We start from the raw sequence: 24,943 nt of genomic DNA, 5'->3' as shown, positions 1-24,943 counted from the left end.
AAGAAGGGAGAGGCCCCTGAGTACCAATTACAGATTGACTGGAGAGCAGCCTTAAATGAAAAAGCAATATCAGCCCCCTGAGATACTTGTCTTTTTCCAGAGGAGCTTCCTCAATTATTGGCTTGACCAAAAGTGGAGCAGAAACCAAGAGTCATATGGGAACTCACCCTTCCATCCCCACGGGGGCTAATGCTCTCCACCAAGCATCCCATCCCCCAATTCCCAGTCTCTTCCCCGGAACTCATCACAAAATTCTCCTAAGTTCTCAGCAGCAACCCTAAACCATTACCCCCATAGTGATCCTCCCAGAAGACTACTCTCAGCCCTCTCTCCCCACCCTCCAGCTTTCAGACCCTCTCACCATCCCAGAAAACTATTTCAATTGAGGCAGCCCTTACTACCAGGGTTTTATATGGATTTTCAAAGCCCTGCCAATAGTAGGTCTGCTTTAAGGAGAAGGAAGCTGGCATGTTATTACAAAGTAACATCCAAATGGTTAAGGACATTTCAATATCCTACATGTTCAAATGCCTGCCTGACAGCTTGTCTCCCACTGTTCCCTTCTGAGAATTCTCCACGGAAATCAGGCTGATCTATTGACTTCTCATCCTCAGCAATGTGTTCAGTCGTGTCATTGTCTTTCTGAGTCAGACCCTTACTTCAGACCCACTTTCTTTCTAACAGACCAATTCCATTTGGAAAAGAAAGCACACGTTCTCATGGATCCCCCCATGCCACCAGTCTATTTCACAAACCAAAGCCCAGGAAGTGTATTTGGTTATTAATTCCCTGGTTCCCTTCCTTGCATCTTGGGAAACTTGCATCCAAGGAGAAGTCTTTAACAATAGCATTTCATGAACCTAACTTGAAATACTATTCTAAGCCCTACTTCCCAAAGCTTCTTGAAGATTAGCAATTTATTTTTCACAAAGGAGATAGTATTCTATCCAGCAAGATTCTACTAAGACAGATCATGGTCTTTCATGGTTTCTATCAAAGATTCCTGCATTTAGCTTTCTTCTTCACTAGACTACAAGCTACAAATAAGTAATATCCAGGGCAAGTAGTATATCCTATTCATCTTTGTTGCCCAAGTACACTGTAATTGTTTCATAAATGGTTAGTGAAAGAATGAAGAAAAATGCATGATAGATGAACGAACGGGAAAAAAAGAGCATTTGATTCGTAATTTCTGATTTCTGAAAATGCATTAAACAATGTCAACTGGCAAGAAAACACCGAAGATCACAACAGCAGAGAAGATTAGAATAGAGTCGATCCTCATTATTTGTGGATTTAATATTTGTGATGTCATCTCTTTGTAACCCCCAAATCAATTCTTGCAGCACTTCCCCAGTTATGTGTGGACATTAATGTGAGCAGATGGCAAAAAAAAAAAAAAAAAAAAAAAAAAAAAAAAAAGAGTCATGTGATGGACGTGTTCCCCGCTGAGGTTGAACAAAATGAAACTCTGCCCTCTTGTTTCAGCTCTCATACTGTAAACAACTGTCCTTTTCATGGCATACTTAGTGCCACGTATCTCATATTTTGAGTTGGGTGGGAGCTTTTGGTGATTTCTCTGTTTAAAATGGTCCCCAAGTGCAATGCTCAAGTGCTAATTTCCTTGGTGCAAAAATATGATGTGTGTTTCAGAGAAAATACATGAGTTAAATAGGATTTTTCAGTCATGAGTTACAGTACTATTGGCTGTGAATTCAGCGTTAATGAATGAACAAAATATATACTTTTTAAAAAGTGTCTTTAAGCAGAAACACACTTAAAACCAGGTTATATGTTGATCGGCTGACAAAAATGTGACCAGAAGCTTACACATATAACTCTGAATTTCACCCAAAACAAGACGAAGAATTTGATATCTTCCACTTTGTGGTTCACTGCAGCTTTATAGAAAGAATATAACTACTGCAAATAACAAGAATCAGCTCTATCTCAATTTAAAAATGAGAAATATGAGGAGTTCCCATCCCGGCTCAGCGAAAACAAATATGACTAGCATCCATGAGGACGCAAGTTCGATCCCTGTCCTCGCTCAGTGGGTTAAGGATGTGGTGTTGCCGTGAGCTGTGGTGTAGGTCACAGATGCAGCTGAGATCACGAGTTGCTGTGGCTGTGGCGTAGGACAGCAGCTACAGCCCCAGTTCGACCCCTAGCCTGGGAACCTCCATATGCCACTGGTGCGGCCCTAAAATAAAAAAGAGAGACAAAAAAAAAAAGAGAGAGAAATGTGAACCTCAGGAAAGCGAAATGACTTGTACAGAGATTTAAACTAGGTCAGTCATATAACCAAGATCAAACCCTGACCAGTTCACTGCTCCTCTGCTATATATTCAGTTCCTAGGATGTAATAAGAAAAGAAACACACAAGGGAAAAGAGGAGGAGGAAAAGGCATCAGACAGGTTTTTGGAGACCTTCCAGTTTCAAAACAGTTTGGTCCTAAAGCAGCTCTCCAGTTAGTGACTTGAAAGGATTATCTTCAAAGTGAAAAAAAAAATAGCATATTCATTGGAATGATAGTTGTCCAGACTTGATGGGACTCTTCTTCTGTCACAAACTCTGTGCTGGGAGAACTTCCTCAAGACCACATTAGTGAACTCAGGAAAATTGCTGCTATCTTTCCTGTGTCTTACCTAACTCTCTTTACACCCACGGAAGAAGGCCTTCCTTAAAGTCTGGAAAAAAAAAAAATTCTGTGTTCAACATCAGCTGACGTGGGCACTGGTTACAATTCTTATTACTAATGGTCATTAGTGACTGAACCGGCCCCTGTGTGGGGACTGACCTTCTTCAGTGGCTGTAGATTGACAAATATGACATTTTAAGGACTTCTAGAACCCAAAGCCTCGGAGCTGACAGTTCAGAGAGCAAGAGAGTAAACTTGGCCCCCACCAGCCTGCTCCCTACATAGGTAGGCAGATGTGGTCCCTGTACAGAGAACTGCCTGCTCTAGCAGGGCTTTTTTTTTTTTTTTTTTTTTTTTTTTTTTTTTTTTTTTGTCTTCTTGCTATTTCTTGGGCCGCTCCTGCGGCATATGGAGTTTCCCAGGCTAGGGGTCTAATCGGAGCTGTAGCCTCCGGCGGATACCAGAGCCACAGCAACGCGGGATCCGAGCCGCATCTGCAACCTACACCACAGCTCATGGCAACGCCGGATCGTTAACCCACTGAACGAGGGCAGGGACCGAACCCGCAACCTCATGGTTCCTAGTCGGATTCGTTAACCACTGCGCCACGACGGGAACTCCTGGCAGGGCTTTTTGACCCTAAGGGAACAGTGTGGCTGCTGCGCTCCTGACACCAATCATCTCTGTGAGTCACCTCTTATGGGCCTGGGTCTTAGGGACTTCAGTTCCCCAAGGGGAAGAGACTCATACCAACAACATTTCCCTTCCCAGGGCAACCACCTCAGAGCCCAGAGGCTCAAAATCTGAAAAATAAACTGAGGGATGCTTCTGAAGATCCCTTGGTCTCCTAGAGACCCTGACACCCTAGGGAAGATATGCTTCTGAAAAGGAGGGTAAGAAGACATGGGGAGCCCCTCTTCAAACCCATCTTCCTCCATTGGGCTTTCTTATTGTTTTTCCTAAGACAAAAGCTACACCCTTCCTCTTTATCCCACAGTGCCAACTGATGCATCATTCCGGTCCTCTTTCCCATCACTGGTGAGTGCCATCTACTTCTGCCCTGATGCCTAAGGTAATGAGAGTCTTTGATCATGTAAAAAAAGATCAGGAATGGAAAGGTGGAGTGTAATTAATGATAATGAGCCAGACTTGCCCTTTTATAGGTCTGGATTGAGTTGCAGTATCCCTATTTTAAAAAGAAAGAAAAGGTGTGGGGGAAGGGAAGGAAGGGAGGGAGGGAGAGTGGGAGAGATCTAAACTCAGGAAAGTCAGGATAGAATATACCAAAAGTAACCTGGAGCTTCACAAAACAGAAGAATCTCCCCACCCCTCTAGAATCAGAGAATAAATGCCTGGAGTGATGGATGAGGAAAAGAATCTCTATCAGCCGCTGACATAGGGAGAGAGATGGAGAAGGAGGAGTACCTCGAGCTGTTCATTTCTGAATTATGCTCCCACAGCTTCTTAGAGAAAGCTGATCTTTACCTGAAATTTTTAAGGACTGACTCAACTTTGTCCACAACTCCACAAAGGGAAATGACACAATAAATGGCTCTATCTCAGTGATGTCTTAAAATTTATTTTCAATAAAATTAAACTTTTGCCTGCTTAAAACTAAATAATAAATGAAGGTAGAAAATGAAAAGTACTTATACTAGTTTGACATTTTTCAAGAGTCCTTATAGTTAGGATTAGAGATGATTTGTCCAAAGTTTCAGAAGGAAATTTGGCTCAGAAAATTAAGTGAATTCTGTAAAATGAGCAAATGAGAGATGATGAATGTCATTTCTTAATTACTAGCTCAAATTTTAGGCCAAAGTATTGTGATGCAAGCAGCTATAAGCATAGCCTCGTGTTGGAGAATGGACAAAGTGAGAGAAAGGGAACCACTGCTTATTTGACAGCAAGATTTATGGAGGCATAGAGAGTCTAGTTTACTCTCTCTACAGTGTCTCACTCACCTCTATCCTGGAAAACAAAATAAAATGAAGAATATCATGGATTTATACAGGGAAAATAAAAAAAATATTTCAAACCCCAATTCCAGGGTACAAAAGTAAAATATAAGCATGCCCCCATCAGTTCTGTTGTTCAGAATCCAGCATAGATGAGAAGAGATGAGATTGTTCCTTGCAGAAAAGAGAATGCCAAGAACTTGCTAACCTGAGCTCCTCCAGAAAGCTGTATAAATGCCCTGAAATAGCAACTGGAGGAAATGGGGTTGGAGGCAGATAAAGTTCATGGAACAAAAGCTGGTGGTCAAGAAATGAGAAAGTCGCAGTACAGATTTTCAAGTTTATTATTATCAGCCACCTATACTTTTTTATTTACTCAAAGTGAAAGAGGAATGGACGATATAAATGCTTACAGTTCTCTCCATCTATAGAGTTCTCTATGTGAGTGAGCTCTGTATATATAGCTGAGTTTTCATTTCTTCACCATAAAACTACCTGACGTCCCCACTTTCATGGCTACTCGACTCACTGACCAGCAATATCGTAAAGGTTTGTGGATAGACAGAAGTAGAAAAAATTTAAATGGAAGGAAAGTGGAAGTGTTAATGTGCAAATCCATCTCTGGCTTCCTGGTCCCGCTGCAGGCTGAAAACATAGATGTGCGAAAGGATATAGTATCTTGTGAGAGACGGATGCCGAATCCAGAGTCCTACTGGAAAGATAAAGTCATTCACAAGAGAATTAAATACAAGGCTGCACACCAGCGGGTGGACCTGGAAACTAAAAAATCCAAAGCCTTTAGCTTCCCTGTTACCACACACACAGCTGCACCCTCCTCCCTGGGCTGCAGTGCACTCCTGGTAGATGAGGTTACTGGATAAGAAATTTCAGGTTCAACTGCCATTCTGCTGAACTACGGCCCTCTCAGCAATAGGAACTCAGGACTAGTTCACCAGTCACTGGACTAGAACATTTGGCTAAGGCTTCATAAATAAAAATGAATGGTTCTATTTTACGAAACACAGAGGAGGATGCCAGGTGTGAGCAAAGGCACTGAGGCAGGAAGGAACCTAGGATTTCAGAGCAAAATAAGGAAAGCCGGAGTTCCCATTGTGGCTCAGTGGTTAATGAATCCGACTAAGAACAATGAGGTTGCAGGTTCGATCCCTGGCCTTGCTCGGTGGGTTAAGGATCCGACGCTGTCGTAAGCTGTGGTGTAGGTCACAGACTGGGCTCGGATCTGACGTTGCTGTGACTCTAGCATAGGCCGGCAGCGACAGCTCTGATTCGACTCCTAGCCTGGGAACCTCCATGTGCTTCGGGTGTGGCCCTAGAAAAGACAAAAAGACAGGAAAAAAAAAAAAAAGGAAAGCTGCCTAAAACAGCCCTCAACCACCCAAGCATTAGTCTCTAAATGTTAAATGTGTATCAGTGACTGATGATATACCTATACATACACACATACATACACAGTTTATGAAGGAGTCTTAAAGTATGGATTGCAAATGTGCAATGGATTTATTTTTATGGTTACTGCTGTAAACTGTACTCTGCTCACTCCCGCCCTTTCCGCTGGGTAGCCAACCTCCTAATAACTTTGAGTCGGATTCCTTAATTTGTCAGTCATGTTTAGTTTTCAGTGTTCTCTGGTTATTAAGACTGGTTATTTTTCCTTTGCCTCTATTAAGGTAAAGTTTTGCACACAAAGTTCTGTTTATTTTTATTTCAATCACATTTTTATATCAACACTACTTTAAAAATAACCCCAGCCAACAGCCAGTCCTGCATTTTGTCAAGTAGCTTGGAATAAAAGGGAAAGTCTAGTCTGCCCACAAGACCCCCAATCTCCCCTGCCACTACTTTTTCTGGGATCAAGGAGGTGATGAAAAAGAGGAACAATATGCTGGTAATGTTGCATCCTCTTCTTGGTTGGAAGTAACTTCTGCTCTAGCTCTTTGTGTGACTAATTTAAACAGGGGTGAGTAGCCTTGGCCACCCACTCAGCTTCATCTTGCAAGGTGACTCTCAGCTGGTGGCCTCATACTAAATTCCCGATGCCCAAAACTCTTCGCCCAGTGATCCAGTATGACCCCCACATCATCTGCCCTGATTCTGGAGCCTGTACCCACATCTTCATACCGCTGAGAAATCATTAATTCAAGCAAGATGGGTCTGTCCCTTCTCTGGTTGAGCCCTCAGCCCAAGCCTCCTTCCCTAACTCTGTGGGTAGCATCTGCTGGTCTGTGAGCATCCAGCTAGGAAATCAGAAGTCAGTCTTCCTTTCTCTACAGGCATCCCTTTTCCTTCAGGGAAGAAGATTATTAGAAGTCAGAGATGGGGATATACCCTGTCTGTCCAAGCAGGCCCCGTCTCCCCTGCTACAGTGACCCAGCCCTTCCTCCTAGCCCTCCCCTTACTGGTGGCTCTAGGGAATTCCTCACAGTTTTCATTTCATACCTCCTGCTCTTTGTGGTTTCAAGTGTGCATTTTTCTGTGTATGTGTGTGTGTGTGTGCATCTGTGTGTATAAATACATGAATGAAAATAAAATAGTCATGCTCGCTTGGGCAGCACGTACACTAAAACTGGAACAAATACAGAAAGGATTAGCATGGCCCCTGCACAAGGATGACATGCAAATTCAGAGGCATTCCATATTTTTTGGTAGATGCAAACTATTACATTTAGAATTGATAAGCAATAAAGTCCTTCTGTATAGCACAGGAAACTATATCCAATTACTTGTGATAGAACATTATAGAAGATAATGAGAAAAAGAATGTATATATATATATATATATATATGCATAACTGGGTCACTTTGCTATACAGCAGAAATTGACATAACATTGTAAATCAACCATAATAAAAAATTAATAAATAAAAATTTTTTAAAAAGAAAATAAATCTGTGCTGTTTAAAGACAAAACACACACACATACACAAACACAAAACTTCCCATCATAGCGCAGCATAAATGAATCTAACTAGGAACCATGAGGTTTCGGGTTTGATCCCTGACCTTGCTCAGTGGGTTAAGGATCCGGCATTGCTGTGAGCTGTGGTGTGGGTCGCAGACACAGCTCAGATGTGGCATTGCTGTGGCTCTGGCGTAAACCGGCAGCAACAGCTTCGGAATTAGACCCCTAGCCTGGGAATCTCCATATGCCACGGACGCAGCCCTAGAAAAGATAAATACATACATACATACATACAAAAATAGTTCATAAGTAACACTCCAATATAAATAATGTTTATCACTGAATGGAAAATATACATACGACTTTTATTTTCTTAATACCTGTCAATTTTTGCTACTTTTTCTCTACTAACAATGTATTTCTAACATGAAGATAAATATTTTAATAGCAAAACAAGACCACCTCATGACATTAAAATGTATTTATTATAAAGAGCTTGGTGACACAAAAAGTCAGGAGTTTCCGTTGTGGCTCAATGGGTTAAGAACCTGACACAGTGTCTGTGGGGATGCAGGTTTAATCTCTGGCCTTGCTCATTGGGTTAAGGATCGAGCGTTGCCCCAAGCTGCAGCATACAGATGTGGCTAGGATCCAGTTTTGCTATGGCTGCAGCCTAGGCCAGCATACTCTGATTCGACCCCTAGACTGGGAACTTCCATGTGCCACAGGTATAGCTGTAAAAAGAAAAAAAACAAAAAATAACAAGTCACTGGTGGAGTTCCCTATGGCTCAGCAGGTTAGGGATCAAGGATTGTCACTGCGTGGCTCTGGTTACAGCTGTGGCCCAGGAACTTCCAAGTGCCATGGGTGCAGACAAAAAAAAAAAAAAAAAACTCACAGGTAATCTGATATCTTGGGAATATATAGCAGATCATACTGAATATTAGACTTTGCATCATACCTTTATATTGTGTCAAAACAATTTCTCATGTATTTTAATGTATAGTGTATTAACCTTACTCCTAATGATGTATATATTTGACATTTCTATTTTTAGAGCACTTCAAAGGAAAAGAAACCTACAAGATCTGGAAACATATGTAAAACTCATGTCTCAATAACATCAATGCCATCACCTTCATCCATCCCAATGTTAACTCTTAACTGTGCAAACCTTACTATCCTCTGAGCCTTGCTTTTGTGATCACTTTCAGTTTAAGCACATATCATTAACTGTTGTCTCCTTTCAAGGATTCTAACCCATTCCCAAATTCCCACCTGGGGATCCAAACCTGCATTCACTTTTCACATTAAACTGCATTCCCGGAGTTCCCGTCGTGGCGCAGTGGTTAACGAATCCGACTAGGAACCATGAGGTTGCGGGTTCGGTCCCTGCCCTCGTTCAGTGGGTTAACGATCCGGCGTTGCCGTGAGCTGTGGTGTAGGTTGCAGACGTGGCTCGGATCCCACGTTGCTGTGGCTCTGGCGTAGGCCGGTGGCTACAGCTCCGATTCGACCCCTAGCCTGGGAACCTCCATATGCCACGGGAGTGGCCCAAGAAATAGCAACAACAACAACAAAAGACAAAAGACAAAAACAAAATAAAAAAAAATAAACTGCATTCCCATCCTTACACTCCACTGAGCACGATCTCTCCTACTCTGCCTTTGATACTCAGAATCAAGAAGTCTCCATGGAGTGCCTCTTTCCAGTCTTGGGTTGGAATCTGCATAAAGGGAAACATGTCCGCTACTCCACACCTTCTGAGATCTGATGGCATAAGACAGAGCTACTGTCCAGAACAGAAGGAGAAAAGTAAGATCCCATATCCTCTGCAAACCTGAAGGTTAAAGAATCTTAGGGTCGGAAAGCTCAAGGGTACACAATAACCAATCCTTAGAAATATTAGGTTTTGAATCACTTCACTGAACAGCAGAAATTGACACAGCATTGTAAACTGACTGTACTTCTTTTTTCATAAAAGAAATATTGTTAAATAATATAAAATTGCTATTTGGAGGTCAAAAAAGTTGATATCAACAATAATACAGGGTTCAACCCATACCTGGGGACAGGGTGTGCTACATGTTCACTCTAACTGGAGCCCCTGAAGCTGAGTCCTCTCCTCTACTCAATCTAAAAAGAATTCCTGAGAAATGTGGCATTTTAGGACCTAACTAAATGAGGAGAAAGAGAGAGAGAGTCTTGAATATTCAGGAAGCCTACCTTTAAAGTAGTCTCTGCTTTGGAGAAGCTGAGAAGCAGCCAAAGAGTGCATTAAAGGGAATACGGGGAGGGTGTGCAAGTCCAAATGGTGGAATAAAGCTGGAGAGGAAACCACATAACTGAGGACATCTCAAGATCTCCATGTGTCTTCTCCTCGCCTGGCTGATCCCCCAGGCTGAATGGAGAGAGCCAACAGCACGTTGGTCACTCAATTTGTCTTCGTGAGATTTTCCAGCTCCCTACGTCTCCAGCTGCTCTTTTTCCACCTCTTCCTCCTGGTCTACCTCTTATCTCTGGTGGGCAATGCACTCATTGTGGCCCTGGATGGGCACCTCCATACTCCCATGTACTTCTTTATCTGCAATCTCTCCTCGGTAGAGCTCTGGTACACCACAGTCACTGTGCCCAAAATGCTGGCCAATTTTCTCAGTTCCCCAGGGGTCATCTCAGTTCCCAACTGCATCACCCAGTACTACTTCTTCTTCTCTTTGGCTGCCACGGAGCTCTTCATTCTCACCACCATGGCCTTTGACCGCTATGCTGCCATCTGCCGACCACTCCACTACCCACTACTGCTCAGCCCTCAAACTTGTGGTATCCTGGCTGGGGTCTGCTGGTTTATGGGATTCCTCTGCCCCATGTTCCCCTCATTCCTCCTTGCAAAAACCTCCTTCTGTACCCCCAACCAGATCAACCACTTCTTCTGTGATGCCGATCAGATTTTCCGCCTTTCCTGCACAGACACATATGCCATCCAGGCTGTGGGCTATGCTTTTAGCACTGTCATTATCCTAGGGACACTGGTCTTTACCATGGCTTCCTATGCCCAAATCCTGGCCACAATTCTTGGCATGGCCTCAGCTGCTGCCCGACGCAAGACCTTTTCCACGTGCACAGCCCACCTTTCTGTGGTCACCATCTACTTCGGCACACTCATATTCATGTATGTCCGCCCAGCAGTAAAATATGAGTCAAATATCAACAAGATTGTGGCTATCTTCTACTCAGTCATCACCCCACTTCTCAATCCTCTCATCTATACACTACGTAACAAGGATGTCAAGGAAGCCCTAAAGGTGTTGGTGTCCCGGATGCAAAAATTCTGCTGCCCAAGCAAGGAGACAAAGTGATAGAGCCACATGAGAAGCCAGAGAAAGCAAAGCTGGTGGAATATCCAACAGAAAATAATTCCTAACCACTGATTTTCACCTGTGCAATGTAGCTTTTTTAATCATTAGGTTTATAATTGTGCTTTGGGGAAATCATCTGTGTCACATTTTAAATGAAAAAGCTGCTCTTCCTGCCACCTAGTATGTCCTTTTGCTGCCTTCACTTTTTCAGCTTCTCCAGAGGAATGGATAATCTCATGTAAACATAAGTGCAGGGAAATGGCACAGGCTTTGTAGCCATGCATCTGGGTTATAAATCCAGCTCCTCCATTCACTATCATCACTTAAGCCTAAACTAGTAGGAGTTCTGCATGGGTAACAAAAGAACAAAGAATCAAACCCTTTTACTTCCCTTAGAGAAGTTCTGATGTTCAATTGACCTAGTAACATGTTAAGCAATGAACAAATGTTGGCTTATATAATTATATTGGTCTGTAGTTTTCTTGCCTTGTAGTGCTGTAATGAGCTATACTGTGCACCACCACCCCTAAAAATTCATATGTTGAAGCTTTAGGGTCCAGCGCTTCAGAATGTGACTGTATTTGGAGAAAGGGTCTTTAAAGAGATGATTAAGGTTAAATGAGGTCATTTGGATGGATTCAATCCAACATAATCAGTATCCTTTTAAGATGAGATTACTTAGTGATTACAATCAGTGTCTTAAATTTATAACAAAGTACTTTAAATAATCTTATTTTCCTTTTATTAAATTATAGTTGATGTATGATGTAAGTTGCAGGTGTACAATATAATGATTCACAATTTTTTAAGTTTATACTCCATTTATAAAATGGAGTATCATATTATAAAATATTGACTATATTCCCTATGTTGTATAATATGTCCTTGTAGCTTATTTTATACCAAATAGTTTGTACCTCTTACTCCCCTACAACGCTACTGTCCCTCCCTCCTTCCCTCTCCCCACTGATGACCGACCACTAGTTTGTTCTCTATATCTGTGAGTCTGTTTCTTCTTTGTTATATTCACTAGTTTGTTAATTTTTTTTAGATTCCACATAGAAGTGATATACAGTACTTGTCTTTCTCTGTCTGACTTATTTCAATTATTATAATGCCCTCCAAGTCCATCCATATTGACGAAAAGGGCAAAATTTCATTCTTATTATGACTGAGTAGTATTCCATTGTGTATATACGCCACATCTCCTTTATCCATTCATCTCTTGATGGTCACTTACATTGCTTCCATACCTTGGCAATTGTAAATAATGCTGCTATGAACACTGAGGAATGTGTATCTTATCAAATTAGTGTTTTGAGGTGTTAGGGAACATAGACCCAGAAGCGGAACTGCTCTTAGTTTTATTTTTAGTTTTTTGAGAAACAAGCATGACTATTCTTCACGCTGTCTACACCAATTTACATTCCTACCAATAGTGTACAAGGGTTCCTTTTTCTCCAAATCCATACCAATATTTGTTATTTGTGTTTTTTTTTAATGATAGCCATTCTGACAGGTATGAAGTGATAGGTCATTCTGACAGGTATGAAGTGATAGGTCCCCAAAAATAAGTCCAGGACAAGTAGGTTCACAGGAGAATCCTACCAAAAACTTAAAGAAGAATCACTACTAATCTTTCTCAAACTCCAAAAAATTAGAAGAGGAGAAAACACTTTCAAACTCATTTTATGAGGCCAGCATTACTCTAATACCAAAACTGGATAAGAACACCACAAGAAAAGAAAATTATAAGCCAGTATCTTTGATAAAGAGAGATGCAAAAATCCTGAAGAAAATATTAGCAAACTGAATTCAACAATTAATTTAAAGGATCATACACTATGATCTCGTGGGATTCATTGCAGGGATACAAGAATCATTCGACATCCACAAATCAAACAATGTAATATACCACATTAACCAAAAGAAGGATAAAAAACATATGACCATCTCAATAGACACATGAAAAACACTGGACAAAATTCAATATCCACTTATGATAAAAAACTCTCAATGAAGTGGGCAGAGATGGAACATACGTGAACATAATGTTAACATACATATGACAAGCCCACAGCTAACATCACACTCAACTATGAAAAGATAAAAGCTTTTCCTCTAAGATTAGTAAAAAAAAAACATAGATGCCCATCCTTGCCACTTTATTCAACATAGTATTGGAAGTCGTAAATAGAGCATAAGGCAAGAAAGAGAAGCAAAAGACATCCAAATTGGAAAGGAAGAAATAAAACTGTCACTATTTGGGAGTTCCCATTGTGATGCAGAGGAAATTAATCCGACTAGTATCCCTGAGGATGTGAGTTCGATCCCTGGCCTCGCTCAGTGGGTCGGGGATCTAGTGTTGCCATGAGCTGTGGTGTATGTTACATACATGGCTGGGATCTCGCATTGAAGTGGCTGTGGCATAGGCCGGCAGCTGTAGCTCCAATTCAACCCCCAGCCTGGGAACTTCCATATGCCATGGTGTGGCCCTAAAAATCAAAAATCAAAAGAAAAAAGAAAAAAAAAACTGTAGGTATTTGCAGATGACATACTATATATAGAAAACCCAAAGACTGCACCAAAAAAGATGTTAGAACGAATAAATGAATTCTGAAAAGTCACAGGATACAAAGTCAATATACAAAAAGTTGTATTTTTATGCACTACTAATGAACTATCAGAAAGAAAAATTAAGAAAGCAATCCCATTTACGATTGCCTCACAAAAAAATAAGATTCATAGGAATTAAATTTAACTAAAGAAGTAAAAGACCTGTACATTGAAAATTATGACCTTGATGAATGAAGCTGAAGAAGACACAACTGAAAGATATTCTATGCTTATCTTGTAATTATTTACACATGCTAGGAAAACATCTGATACTCAAGCTTTATCATATCTAGGAAACTGTACAAGAACACAATAAAAACAAAACAAAACAAAATCCAAATGATAATAGTGCAGAGAAACTTCTCAAGAAATAAATGAAGGAGTTCCCATCGTGGCGCAGTGGTTAACGAATCCGACTAGGAACAATGAGGTTGCAGGTTCGATCCCTGCCCTTGCTCAGTGGGTTAACGATCCAGCGTTGCTGTGAGCTGTGGTGTAGGTTGCAGATGTGGCTTGGATCCCGCGTTGCTGTGGCTCTGGTGTAGGCCGGTGGCTACAGCTCCAATTAGACCCCTAGCCTGGGAACCTCCATATGCTGTGGGAGCGGCCCAAGAAATGGCAAAAAGACAAAAAAAAAAAAAAAGAAAAGAAAAAAAAGAAAGAAATGAAAAGATCAAAGCATGAGAAATTATGGACAAGTTTTCCAAGAAAATGACATTTACCTGAATGACTTTACCTGCTCATCAAGATCAAGAATATGTTTATTTCTGTTTTATATCACACTTCTCTGTAGAATAACTGATACATATAAAGGACTCTATGAATGGTTATCAAATAAGTTGATTACTGAATGAAGTCAACAGCAATTAGATAAATAAAAATTGCATTATTACCTTCATAAGAATATTAGAACATCTACAGTAATAGAAAGAAGAAATTCATGAGAAAGGAGAAGAAAATTAAAATGGCTGAACCAGAGATATTACAGGAGAGCTAAGAGAAGCAATTGCTCTGGACGTTTTCTCTGACATGTTTTTGAAAGGTCACCCCAGACTTTTTGCAACCTTAGAAACAGAGTTCAAAACAACAGATTAATTACTTATGTGAAAAGCTCTCTCCACTGGAAAGCCAAATTTGCTTGGAGACTCAAGTCCTCAGAGACATTAAAGAGACACCAAATCAAAGAGCACCTTCCTCAGGAGGGATACACCATGTAGAGAAAGGAGAAAATAAGTCATCAAAGACCATCTGCCTTTATCACTGGTTATTGCTCCAAATAAAAAGACATTATTCAGATAACATCTCTAGGAAACATTGAAAGAACCACTAAGGTGGAACTAACCAAGGACTCTACAGCTGCAAAAGAATTCCAGTGTGTGAGCTTGTATTTAGAAGAGGGATTATTGAATATGATTATATTTTTGACAGAATTTGGATTTATTATATATCTGGGTGTATTTATATTTTTATGTTCAATGTGTTTTCACATTCTAGTTTGGTTTTTTTAATTTTTTAAGGTATAGTTGATTTACAGTATTTCTTCAATTTCTGCTGTATAGTGAAGTGACCCAGCCATACATATACACACACATATATATACATACATTCTTTTCATACTATCTTCAATGTTTCAAGAGACTGTACCCAATTCCCTGTGCTGTACAGTAGGACCTGATTACTTATCCATTCTAAATGTAACAGTTTGCATCTACCAACCCCAATCTCCCCATCTCTCCCACTGCCCCCTGGCAAACACAAGCCTGCTCTCCATGACATAATCTGCTTCTGTTTTGTAGATAAAATCATTTGTGCCATATTTTAGATTCCACATATAAGTGATATCGTATTGTATTTGTCTTTCTGACTTATGTCACTTAGGATGAGAATCTCTCGCTCCATCTCTGTTGCTGCAAGTGGCATTATTTTGTCCTTTCTATGGGTGAGTAGCATTCCATTGTGTGTATATATACATCTTTTTAACCCATTCATCTGTCAATGGACATTTGGGTTGTTTCCAGGTCTTGGCTATTGCGAATAGTGCTTCAATAGTATTTTTCGAATGAAAGTTTTGTCCAGATATATGCCCAGGAGTTGGTTTGCTGGATCATATGGTAGTTTTATATTTAGTATTCTGAGGAACCTCCATACTATTTTCCATAGTGGTTGTACCAATTTACATTCCCACTAATGGTGAAGGAGGGTTCCCTTTTCTCCACATCCTCTCCAGCACTTGGTATTTGTTGACTTGCTAATGATACCCATTCTGACCAGTGTAAGGTGGTACCTCACTGTAGTTTTGATTTGCATTTCTCTAATAATTAGTGATGTTGAGCATTTTTTCATGTGCCTACTGGCCATATCTATATCTTCTTTGGAGAATGTCTATTTTTCACCTGGGTTTCTTGGTTTTTTTTAACTGTTGTTGAGTTGTATGAGTTGTTTGTATATTTTGGAGATTAAGCCCTTGTTGGTTACACAGGTTTGCAAAGATTTCCTCCCATTCTGTAGCCTATCTTTCATCTTTTTAATGGTTTCCTTTACTGTGCAAAAGCTTTAGAGTTTATATAGGTCCTGTTGATTTATTTTTGTCTTTATTGTCATTATTCTAGGAGGTGAATCAGACAAGATGTTGCTGTGATTTATGTCAAAGAGTGTTCTGCTTATGTTTTCCTCTAGGAGTTTTATAGTATCTGGCCTTACATTTATGTCTTTAATCCATTTTGAGTTTCTTTTTGTGTATGGTATTAGAGAATGTTCTAATTTCATTCTTTTACATGCAGCTGTCCGTTTCCAGCACCACTTATTGAAGAGACTGTCTTTCCCCCACTGTATGCTCTTGCCTTCTTTGTCATAGATTAGTTGACCATAGTTTCTTGGGTTTATTTCTGTGCTTTCTATCCTGTTTCATTGATCTATGTTTCTGGTTTTGTGCCAGTACCATACTGTCTTGATGACTGTAGCTTTGTAGTATAGCGTAGCATAGTAATTCCCTTTGAATTCAGGGAGCCCCATTCCTCCAGTTCCATTTTTTCTTTTCAATGTTGCTTTGGCTATTCGGGGTCTTTTGTGTTTCCATACAAATTTTAAAATATTTTGTTCTAGTTCTGTGAAGAATATAATTGGTAATTTGAAAGGGTGTATACTGAATCTGTAGATTGCCTTGGGTAGTATAGTCATTTTGTGATTCTTCTAATCCAAGAGCATGGTATATCTTTCCATCCGTTTGTGCCATCTTTGATTTCTTTTATCAGCATCCTATAGTTTTCAGAGTACAGGTCTTTTGTCTCTTTAGGTAGGTTAATTCCTTGGTATTTTATTCTTTTTGATGTGATGCTAAATAGGATGGTTTCCCTAATTTCTCTTTCTAATCTTTCATTGTCAGTATATAGAAATGCAATTGATTTCTGTGTATCAATTTTATATCTTGAAACTTTATCAAAGTCATTGATGAGCTCTAACAGTTTTCTTATAGTGTTTTCAAGATTTTCTAGGTATAGTATCATGTCATCACATTCATTGTTATCTGTAATGATATTCGTATGTGTATACAATACATGATTTATTTGTGACCTTAGATGAATCTAGAATCTGAGGATATTGGCCTATTTTTCTGCGCTTCTGATTAGAAATGCAATATGTTAGTGTGTGGCTTTGTAGAGTTTATGTATGTGGTTTGGGGTTTTGCATATGTGTTATGGTAAAAGGGGATAAAGTTTGTGAGGCTGTAAAATGCAGAAATAAGCAACCAAGAAAGATCTTATCTCCTTCCTGATTACCTTTACAAACTAGAGAGAGCCTCACTCCTTTGGATAATTAAACTGTTTAACTCCCTACAGGAGGTTGAAAGAGATGATCTTTCCAATTTTTTCACTCCCCTTTGAAAACCATGAAAATGATCTAATGGCAAAATGATAGAAAAAAAATAAGAAAGGTTGAGTGGATTTGGTAACCAAAGAAAGCTCTGGGAAAGGGGGAAAGGGGTAAAAATTGTGTCACAGAGGAGAAAAGTTGAGAGAAAAGGAAAGAGAACATATGTGAAAGAAGGAAAGAAAGAAGTAGAAGGCCTCAAGAGGGAAAACAACAGGACAGAAAATTCCCTCAAATAGGAATAGGATTTTTCATGCCCTGGACATGGAACATATCTGCCTTGAGCAGGAAAACATCTCCTGGAGAGAAAATGCGGTCCCCAGCCCTGTGGGAAGGATGTAAAAGGGAGAAAAGAGTGAAAATCAGGCTAGAATGATCCAACTCTCATCCCTGGAGAAACTGAAAACAACATTCAATGTGTTCTTATGAAAGGCAGGACTATCAGGTGAGGAAATTAGGCTCAGAGAGCAATATTCACCCAAGAGTGAGCCAGGGTCTAATATGGACTCAAGGCTGTGCTGCCTCAAAGGCCATGAGATTCTAAAAGAAAGCAAGTTCCAAGTCTTGAATAGATGCCATAAGAGGTCACCTTTGCCCCCTTCACATTTCCACAGTTGCAACTGTCCCTAGCTATTGCTTTTTTTTAATTTTGTATTTTCTTTTTATGGCCAAACCCATGGCATATGGAAGTTCCCAGGCCAGGGGTGAAATGAGAGCTGCCAGCTGTAGGCATACACCACAGCCACAGCAACTCGGATCTGAGCTGCATCTGCAACCTGCACTGCAGATTTTGGTGACGCTGGATCTTTAACTCACTGAGTGAGGCCAGAAGATTGGACCCACATCTTCATGGATACTAGTCAAGTTCTTAACCCACTGAGCCACAGAAGGAACTCCCTTTGCCATTTCTCTTATCCTTCAGTCAGAAGGGATGTGAGCAGGATGACCACAAACACCTCCAAGATGCCTGAATTCATCCTCATCAGTCTCTCCCACCTGGCCAACCTCCAGGGCTTGCTTTTTTCTCTCTTTCTCACCATTTACCTGCTCACTATGGCCAGCAACCTCCTCATCGTGGTACTGTTCTCAGCTGACACCACCCTCCAGTCCCCCAGGTACTTCTTCCTTCCAGTCCTGTCAGCCCTGGAGATTGGCTACACATCTATCACAGTGTCCCTACTGTTTCACTATCCTCAATGGTCAGAACCACATCGCTCGCTCTGGCTGTGCCCTCCAGATGTTCTTCTTTCTCCTCTTTGGTGCCACAGAGTGTTACCTCCTGGCAGCCATGGCCTATGACCGCTATACCACCATATGCTCAGCCACCAGATGTGCCAGTGTCCAGCTGGGTCGGCCTGGGCCTGTGGAGCAATGGAAGGAAGGAAGGCTGAAGAAAAGCATAAGGGGGGGCGGTAAGAAACAGAAATTAGGGAGTTTTTATTGTGGCTCAGCAATAACAAACCTGACTAGTAGCCATGAGGATGCAGGTTCAATCCCTGGCCTCGTTCAGCGGGTTAAGGATCCAGCCTTGCTGTGAGCTGTGGTACAGGTAACAGACGTGGCTTAGATCTGGCATTGCCAGCAGCTACGGCTGTGATTTGACCCCTGCTCTGGGAACTTCCATATACCAAAGGTACAGCCCTAAAAAGAAAAAAAACAGAAATTATATGAATAATGGACATTTAAAAAGTGTGAGGAGATACTGCCTTACAAAGGCCCAAAAGAAGCCTGGGAAAGAGGATGAAGAGGATGGATAGTTCTGAAGCCAAGAAAAGACAACAAGGCTGACTACGAAGGTTACATGTTTTCCTTATAGATTAGTAAAGTACTTTAGAGAAGGAGTGTACAGATGACTTTGGTTTCTTTTTACTATAAAAAAAAACTGACAACTGTGTGCTCTGCTTTGTTTTTTATGAGCCCAAGTCCCTGCGAAATAGTCTTCTCATAGCTCCTTTCACATCTTTATTCCTCAGTGTGTAGATGAGAGGGTTGAGGGTTGGAGTCAGCACCGTGTAGATGAGGGAGATGAATTTCCCAGAAGTATGGGCGTAAGAGCTGTTGGGCTGGATGTACACTGCGGTGATGGTCCCATAGAAGAGGGACACTACCATCACGTGGGATCCACATGTCCCCAGGGCTTTGCGCCATGCCTGGACTGACTTGATCCTAGTAACTGCCTTGACGATGTGTCCATAGGACGTCAGTATCAGTGCTAAGGGCAAGAGGAGCAAGACCAGGGATGCAATGAATAGCTGGACCTCATTGGTGTGGATGTCCACACACGCAAGCTTAATCATGGAAGGCACCTCACAGAAGAAATGATGGAGCCGCCGGTGTCCACAGTGAGGCAGCCAGAGGGTGACAGTGCTCTGGATGAGAGCGTTTCCTACTCCACTCAGCCATGCAACCCCTGCCAGGGCCTGGCACAGCCGTGGGTTCATCACAGCTGCATAGTGGAGAGGTTTGCAAACGGCAGCATGGCGGTCAAAAGCCATGACAGCCAGGAGAACACACTCAGTGGAGCCCAAAGCCAGGGAGACATAGAGCTGGACAGCACAGCCCAGGGCGGTTATGGTCTTGGCTGGTCCCCTGAGGTTCCACAGCAGCTGGGGGACAATACTGGTGGTAAAGCAGATATCAACTAGGGAGAGGTGGGTGAGGAAAAAGTACATGGGTGTTTTGAGATTAGGGTCAATGGAAGCGATCAGAACGATGATTGTGTTTCCCACCAGAGTCAGGAGGTATGATGCCAAAACAACCACGAAGAGTATCCCACACACGTATACACACAATACTTCAACAGAAGTGCTGTGAAAGATCAATTCTCAGTCATGAGCTGGTTCCTTATTTATAAGATAATTATAAGAATATGTTCACTTTAGGCTTTCAGAACGACTCTATTCCACTATGATGCAAAATTTATCATCATACATGTACCACATGACCTCTTCTCACCCAGATGAACATCACTTAAAGCCAGAATCTCAATTTACTCCTAAAAGTTAAGAGTCATAGGCATGGTGCCGATATAAAATCAAGGCATCAATAGAAGTGAATAAGTTAAAAGAGAGGAAGTTTTCCAGTTTTGCAGACTGAGATTTTCATGGTAGTATGAAAAAGAACGTTAAGCCATAGAGTTCAAATTATTATTACCTTGAAATGCCAACTTGATGCCTAAGGCCCTCGTACTGGTTGTAGGGACTGTTATTTGAGATGGAGCTCCCTGAAGATCAGCAAGGCAGGAGAGGCTAGGAGAGGACCCAAGACAATGAATCTGGAAAGATCCCAAGGACACAGATCTCCCAGTATGGCAATGAATATCAGGCTCTGTAGTATCCAGAGAAGAACTGTCCCAGGAGATGATTCCAAAAGATACTTTCATCCCTCTGATTGTTTACTTTTGTTTCAATCTAGGTCAAACAACATCACCAACCAGCACTGAGTTGTTTTCTCATTTCTGTCATATTCACGCTTTTTCCAATCATATAATCTATACATGTAAGTGCATATATATTTAAAAATATGTCCTATTGGCTCATTTCTTCATATTTTCTGTCTTTTTAATTTTAGCCAGTTTGGTGGTATATATCATGATTTCAATTTGTACTCCCCCGATAACTGATGAAGTTAACTAGATTACTTCACATTTCCAATTGCCTAATAATTGCCTAAAAATACATAAATGTGAGAAACTGAAGAAAGCAGTCTTTGGCTACAGAGTCAAGTAAATTTTACTGCCCAAATTCTCCTTTTCCCTCTGCAGTTTAATCCTGGCAGGTCCAGAAACTGTACTTGTCAAGCTAGAGGCACAGAGGAAGATGCAAAAGATGGAAAGTAGAGACTCTCACAACACTCAGATTCCCACTGCAGGGTCTCAGACAGGTACAGGCTCAAGCTGGGGGAACAGAATCTTTAAATGTAAATTGTGTTGGCTGACAGTGGGTATTTTAATTACTTATATGAGAATACTTTATTAATAAAGGTGGACATTTTTTACCATTTGAAAATAACCCAAAATATTATGACACACTCTAAAGACATAATCCAGAAGCAGGGAAAGAACTGCTACATGGTATGGAAAGAATGAATAAAGGGATAAAATTATTGTTCTTCTGTCTTAGTCATGCCCCATGAGAAGTCTCATTTTATCAGTAGGTAAATATGAACTGAGTTTTACTAGGTGCCAGACAGTCTGCCAAGCATGCTGCAGGCATTACTTACTGCTCGCCACCCTGTAAGGTTGGGAATGTCATAGGTTTGGAAATGCTACCTTCTAGAAGTTAATTTGCCCTGGGAATTAGAACCTAGGTTGCCCCGACTCTAGAGTCCATGCCTTTATATAATGCAAAATATTCTCCCAAAGATCATAGGTACAATCTATGTCCAATCTCCTTAGCATAATATGTATGTCCCTTTGTGACTTGGTCCTTTTTTAGTCTTCCAACTGTATCTCCTTTCATTTCCTAATATATTCTCTCTCCTCTGGCTATAACAGACTCCTTAAATTCCTTAAGATCCTTTTTTTTCTATATGTTTATATTAGTACACGAATGATGACCTGGCAACACAGAGGAAGAGAATACAACCGGGCAACTAAGACACATTTGTGAAAGAAGAGATTTAAGCTGGACTTTGAGAAAGAGATATGGTATAAATTGCGTAACTTTAAAAAAAGGAAAAATATTCAGAAACTGCTAGGTGTTTAAGACGTTCATTGGTGTTTTGTTTTGTCTTGTTTTGCTTTTAAGGGCTGACATAGTGGTCAGTAAAGTGCAAAAGATTATATACAGCTAATGAGTACAAAAGCAAAATTTCAGAGTAAGGCAGTCTGGCTTCAGAGTCCATGTGTAAATCACAAAGACACCAGGGGAAGAAATACGGCATCAAATAAGTTGGAATATAAGATTTTGCCTAATAGACCTTGGGTCCATATGAAACTATATTATATGACCTTCAGGTATTTCATTAAATTATTAAGTAATTCTGTATAAAATATTTGTAAAAACCAACAGTTTTCTTTTTTCAATTTTAATTAGATTCATAGATCTGTTCCTTTACTATTTTTTCCTTTTTTAAATTAATATTTATTTTATTACAATATAGTTGATTTACAATGTTGTGCCAATTTTTGCTAATCAACAAAGTAACACAGTTTTATATGTGTGTACACACACACACACACACACACACACACACACACACACACACACACTTTGGTATTATTTTCCATCATGGTCTATCCCAGGAAATTGGCTATAGTCCCCTGTGCTATACAGTAAGACCTTGCTGTCTATCCATTCTAAATGTAAGTTTGCATCTACTGATCTCAAACTCACTTTACTATTTAAAAAAAAGCCCACATTTTTAAGTTTTGATGTATTTATTTCTTGAAATAATTGGAATACTGTGTACAAAATGTTTTAAATAATATCATACCAGGGCTCTCTAACAAAGAAAATACTACTGCAATTTCCTCACACTAGCATATACTTCTCAATTTTCTATTTACATATCAAACACTATTTAATTCCCTAGTCGGACATGTAAGCACATATATATTGGGTAGATTACAGAATCTCCCGATCTGAACCTGTACTGCAGCCCTTCAAAGACGTTTAATAAAAGGAAGCGTGAGTATGTGTATAACACACATGCACTCATACACACATGAGGTTCCATGAGCTGTTCAAGTTGAATCTAAACGCGCTGCTTTTTTCTAAATTGTGTTAGCCACATTATACTTAAATACAGACAGAGAAGTAAGCAACACACATACTTTCTACTTGGGAGGAGTGATTTAATCTTAGGTCTCTTTAATTACTTTCCACAACAGAAAGTCGCTATTTCCCTGATTTTTCCTTAAGAACTTTGTCCTCTTCTCAGCAGTCTTCTCAGGGCTCCCTTCACATCCTTGTTCCGCAGAGTATATATCAGGGGGTTGAGTGTGGGGGTGACAACAGTATAAAAGAGTGTAAGGAACTTGCCCTGACTTCGGCCATAGGATCTCTTTGGTTGAATGTATATGGCCGAGCTGGGCCCAAAGAAGAGGAACACCACCAGTAGATGGGAACCACAGGTCCCGAGAGCCTTGCGCCAAGCTTGGACGGACTTAATTTTCATCACGGCTTGGACAATGAATCCATAGGAGACCAATATCAATGCCACAGGAAGAAGAAGGAGGACTAACGTGGCCACAAAAAGCTGGACTTCATTTGCTTGGATGTCCACACAGGCCAACTTGATCATGGCGGGCACTTCACAGAAGAAGTGGTGCAGGTGGCGATGTCCACATCGAGGAAGCCGAAGGGTGATGGTTCCTTGGATGAGAGTGTTTCCTACTCCACTGAGCCATGCTATTCCTGCTAAGGCCTTGCAAAATGATGGGTGCATGATGCTAGTGTAATTAAGAGGTCTGCAGACTGCCACGTAGCGGTCAAATGCCATGATGGTAAGGAGAACACACTCACTGGAGCCCAGGGAGAGGGACACATAGAGTTGTATGGCACAGCCCACTGGCGTGATGGTCTTGGCTGGTCCCTTCAGGTTCCAGAGGAGCTGGGGGACAATGCTGGTGGTGAGGCAAAGGTCAAGAGAGGAGAGATTTGTGAGGAAGAAATACATAGGTGTGTGAAGTCTGCAGTCCAGGCAGGAGACCAGGATGATGGCTGTGTTGCCCAGAAGGGTCAAAAGATAGGATATTAACACCACCACAAAAAGGAGGACCTCCAATTGAGGCTGGTCTGAGAATCCAAGCAAAATAAAATCTCCCCCAGAGGTTTCATTGTTTTGTTCCATTAGTCTGTTCTTGTAAAAGAGAAAAATGGATATGGAATTCAGTTGAGGGAAATAGCACTATTACTATTTACTTATAATATTTCAAGTGCTTAGATTTTTTTTTTTTTACTGGTGAATTTTTCCAAAGGAAAAAAGTCAATGATTAAAAAGGTATTTTTTATTTTTTATCTTTTAAAGGTATTTTTTAAAATAAAGGCATTCTTTTGTGTCATGATTCTTGATTCAATAAATATTTGACCTTTTTTTCATGTAACCACCCTTTTTGCCACTTTTTTGATAGTTATTATTAAAGGTAATTTTCTTAAAGAAGAAAAGAAGCTTTCAGTTTGGGTGGCTATATAATTCTGTGAGTAGAAGTGGGAGGGGGAAAGGGTAGGAAAATAAACACCTGGTATGAAATGAATAATGAGTGATCGTTTCTACAGAAATTATAAGGCAAAAATAATGGGCAACAGTGAGATAGTGGATCAGAAAAACAAATGGAATATATTTTGCATCTTTTGTTACTCACAAAGCAGGTTATGATAATATTTCTTACAACTGATTATCTGATTAGAGTGTGACATAGGGTCAGCTACAGGTGAATTTCAATATACAAGGACACTAAATAATTTTATAAGTTATTTAGCAACTGACATGATTTGTTGTAAGTTTCTATATCTCAAAGTTGATGGGAAAAAAGATATTTGTGATACATGCACATAAAAACAAAGATGCACAAACTCAGGTATGCACACATTTGTCTGGTTTTTTATTTTAAAAATTTAGATAAAAAAGGTAAAAACTCACCCA

At 40.5% G+C, this 24,943-nt stretch overlaps 3 protein-coding genes and 1 non-coding gene across 4 annotated transcripts; 2 read left to right on the top strand and 2 right to left on the bottom strand.

Moving 5' to 3' along the window:
* Nucleotides 1-7,151: 7,151 nt before the first annotated feature.
* Nucleotides 7,152-7,258, top strand: LOC146401404 (U6 spliceosomal RNA). The gene has a single exon (XR_014811751.1). It is a non-coding gene; the product is annotated as a U6 spliceosomal RNA (small nuclear RNA).
* A 2,664-nt stretch (nt 7,259-9,922) lies between these two features.
* LOC100517168 (olfactory receptor 6N2-like) lies at nt 9,923-10,873 on the top strand. Its single transcript, XM_021081279.2, has one exon. It carries the CDS (start codon nt 9,923-9,925, stop codon nt 10,871-10,873), a length of 951 nt encoding a protein of 316 aa, XP_020936938.2.
* An 8,393-nt stretch (nt 10,874-19,266) lies between these two features.
* Nucleotides 19,267-21,609, bottom strand: LOC110258120 (olfactory receptor 2G3-like). Its single transcript, XM_084970504.1, has 2 exons — nt 21,578-21,609; nt 19,267-20,164 (listed from the first exon to the last, which is right to left on the bottom strand). Exons 1-2 carry the CDS (start codon nt 21,607-21,609, stop codon nt 19,267-19,269), a joined length of 930 nt encoding a protein of 309 aa, XP_084826630.1.
* Nucleotides 21,610-23,215: 1,606 nt separating this feature from the next.
* LOC102166096 (olfactory receptor 2G6-like) lies at nt 23,216-24,151 on the bottom strand. The gene has a single exon (XM_084970371.1). The coding sequence runs from the start codon at nt 24,149-24,151 to the stop codon at nt 23,216-23,218; it is 936 nt and encodes a 311-aa protein (XP_084826497.1).
* Nucleotides 24,152-24,943: the final 792 nt, after the last annotated feature.

This window comes from Sus scrofa, chromosome 7 (genome assembly GCF_054392235.1).
Source record: "Sus scrofa isolate SSC_HxYL_T2T_F1_AM1 chromosome 7, Sscrofa_HxYL_maternal_Yorkshire_Landrace_v2.0, whole genome shotgun sequence".
NCBI lineage: Eukaryota > Metazoa > Chordata > Mammalia > Artiodactyla > Suidae > Sus > Sus scrofa.
The sequence above is the reverse complement of the archived record's forward strand: the minus strand, read 5'-3'. Positions and strand labels throughout refer to the sequence as shown.

What these genes read in the sequence shown, in the direction of transcription:
- LOC110258120 (XM_084970504.1), bottom strand. Translation starts at nt 21,609, where the DNA reads ATGACATTCCCAACCTTACAGGGTGGCGAGCA. An exon ending in ACCTTACAGGGTGGCGAGCA is followed by an intron (nt 20,165 to 21,577) that starts GTAAGTAATGCC and finishes GATCTTTCACAG; the next exon opens with CACTTCTGTTGAAGTATTGT.
- LOC100517168 (XM_021081279.2), top strand. Translation starts at nt 9,923, where the DNA reads ATGGAGAGAGCCAACAGCACGTTGGTCACTCAATTTGTCTTCGTGAGA.
- LOC102166096 (XM_084970371.1), bottom strand. Translation starts at nt 24,151, where the DNA reads ATGGAACAAAACAATGAAACCTCTGGGGGAGATTTTATTTTGCTTGGA.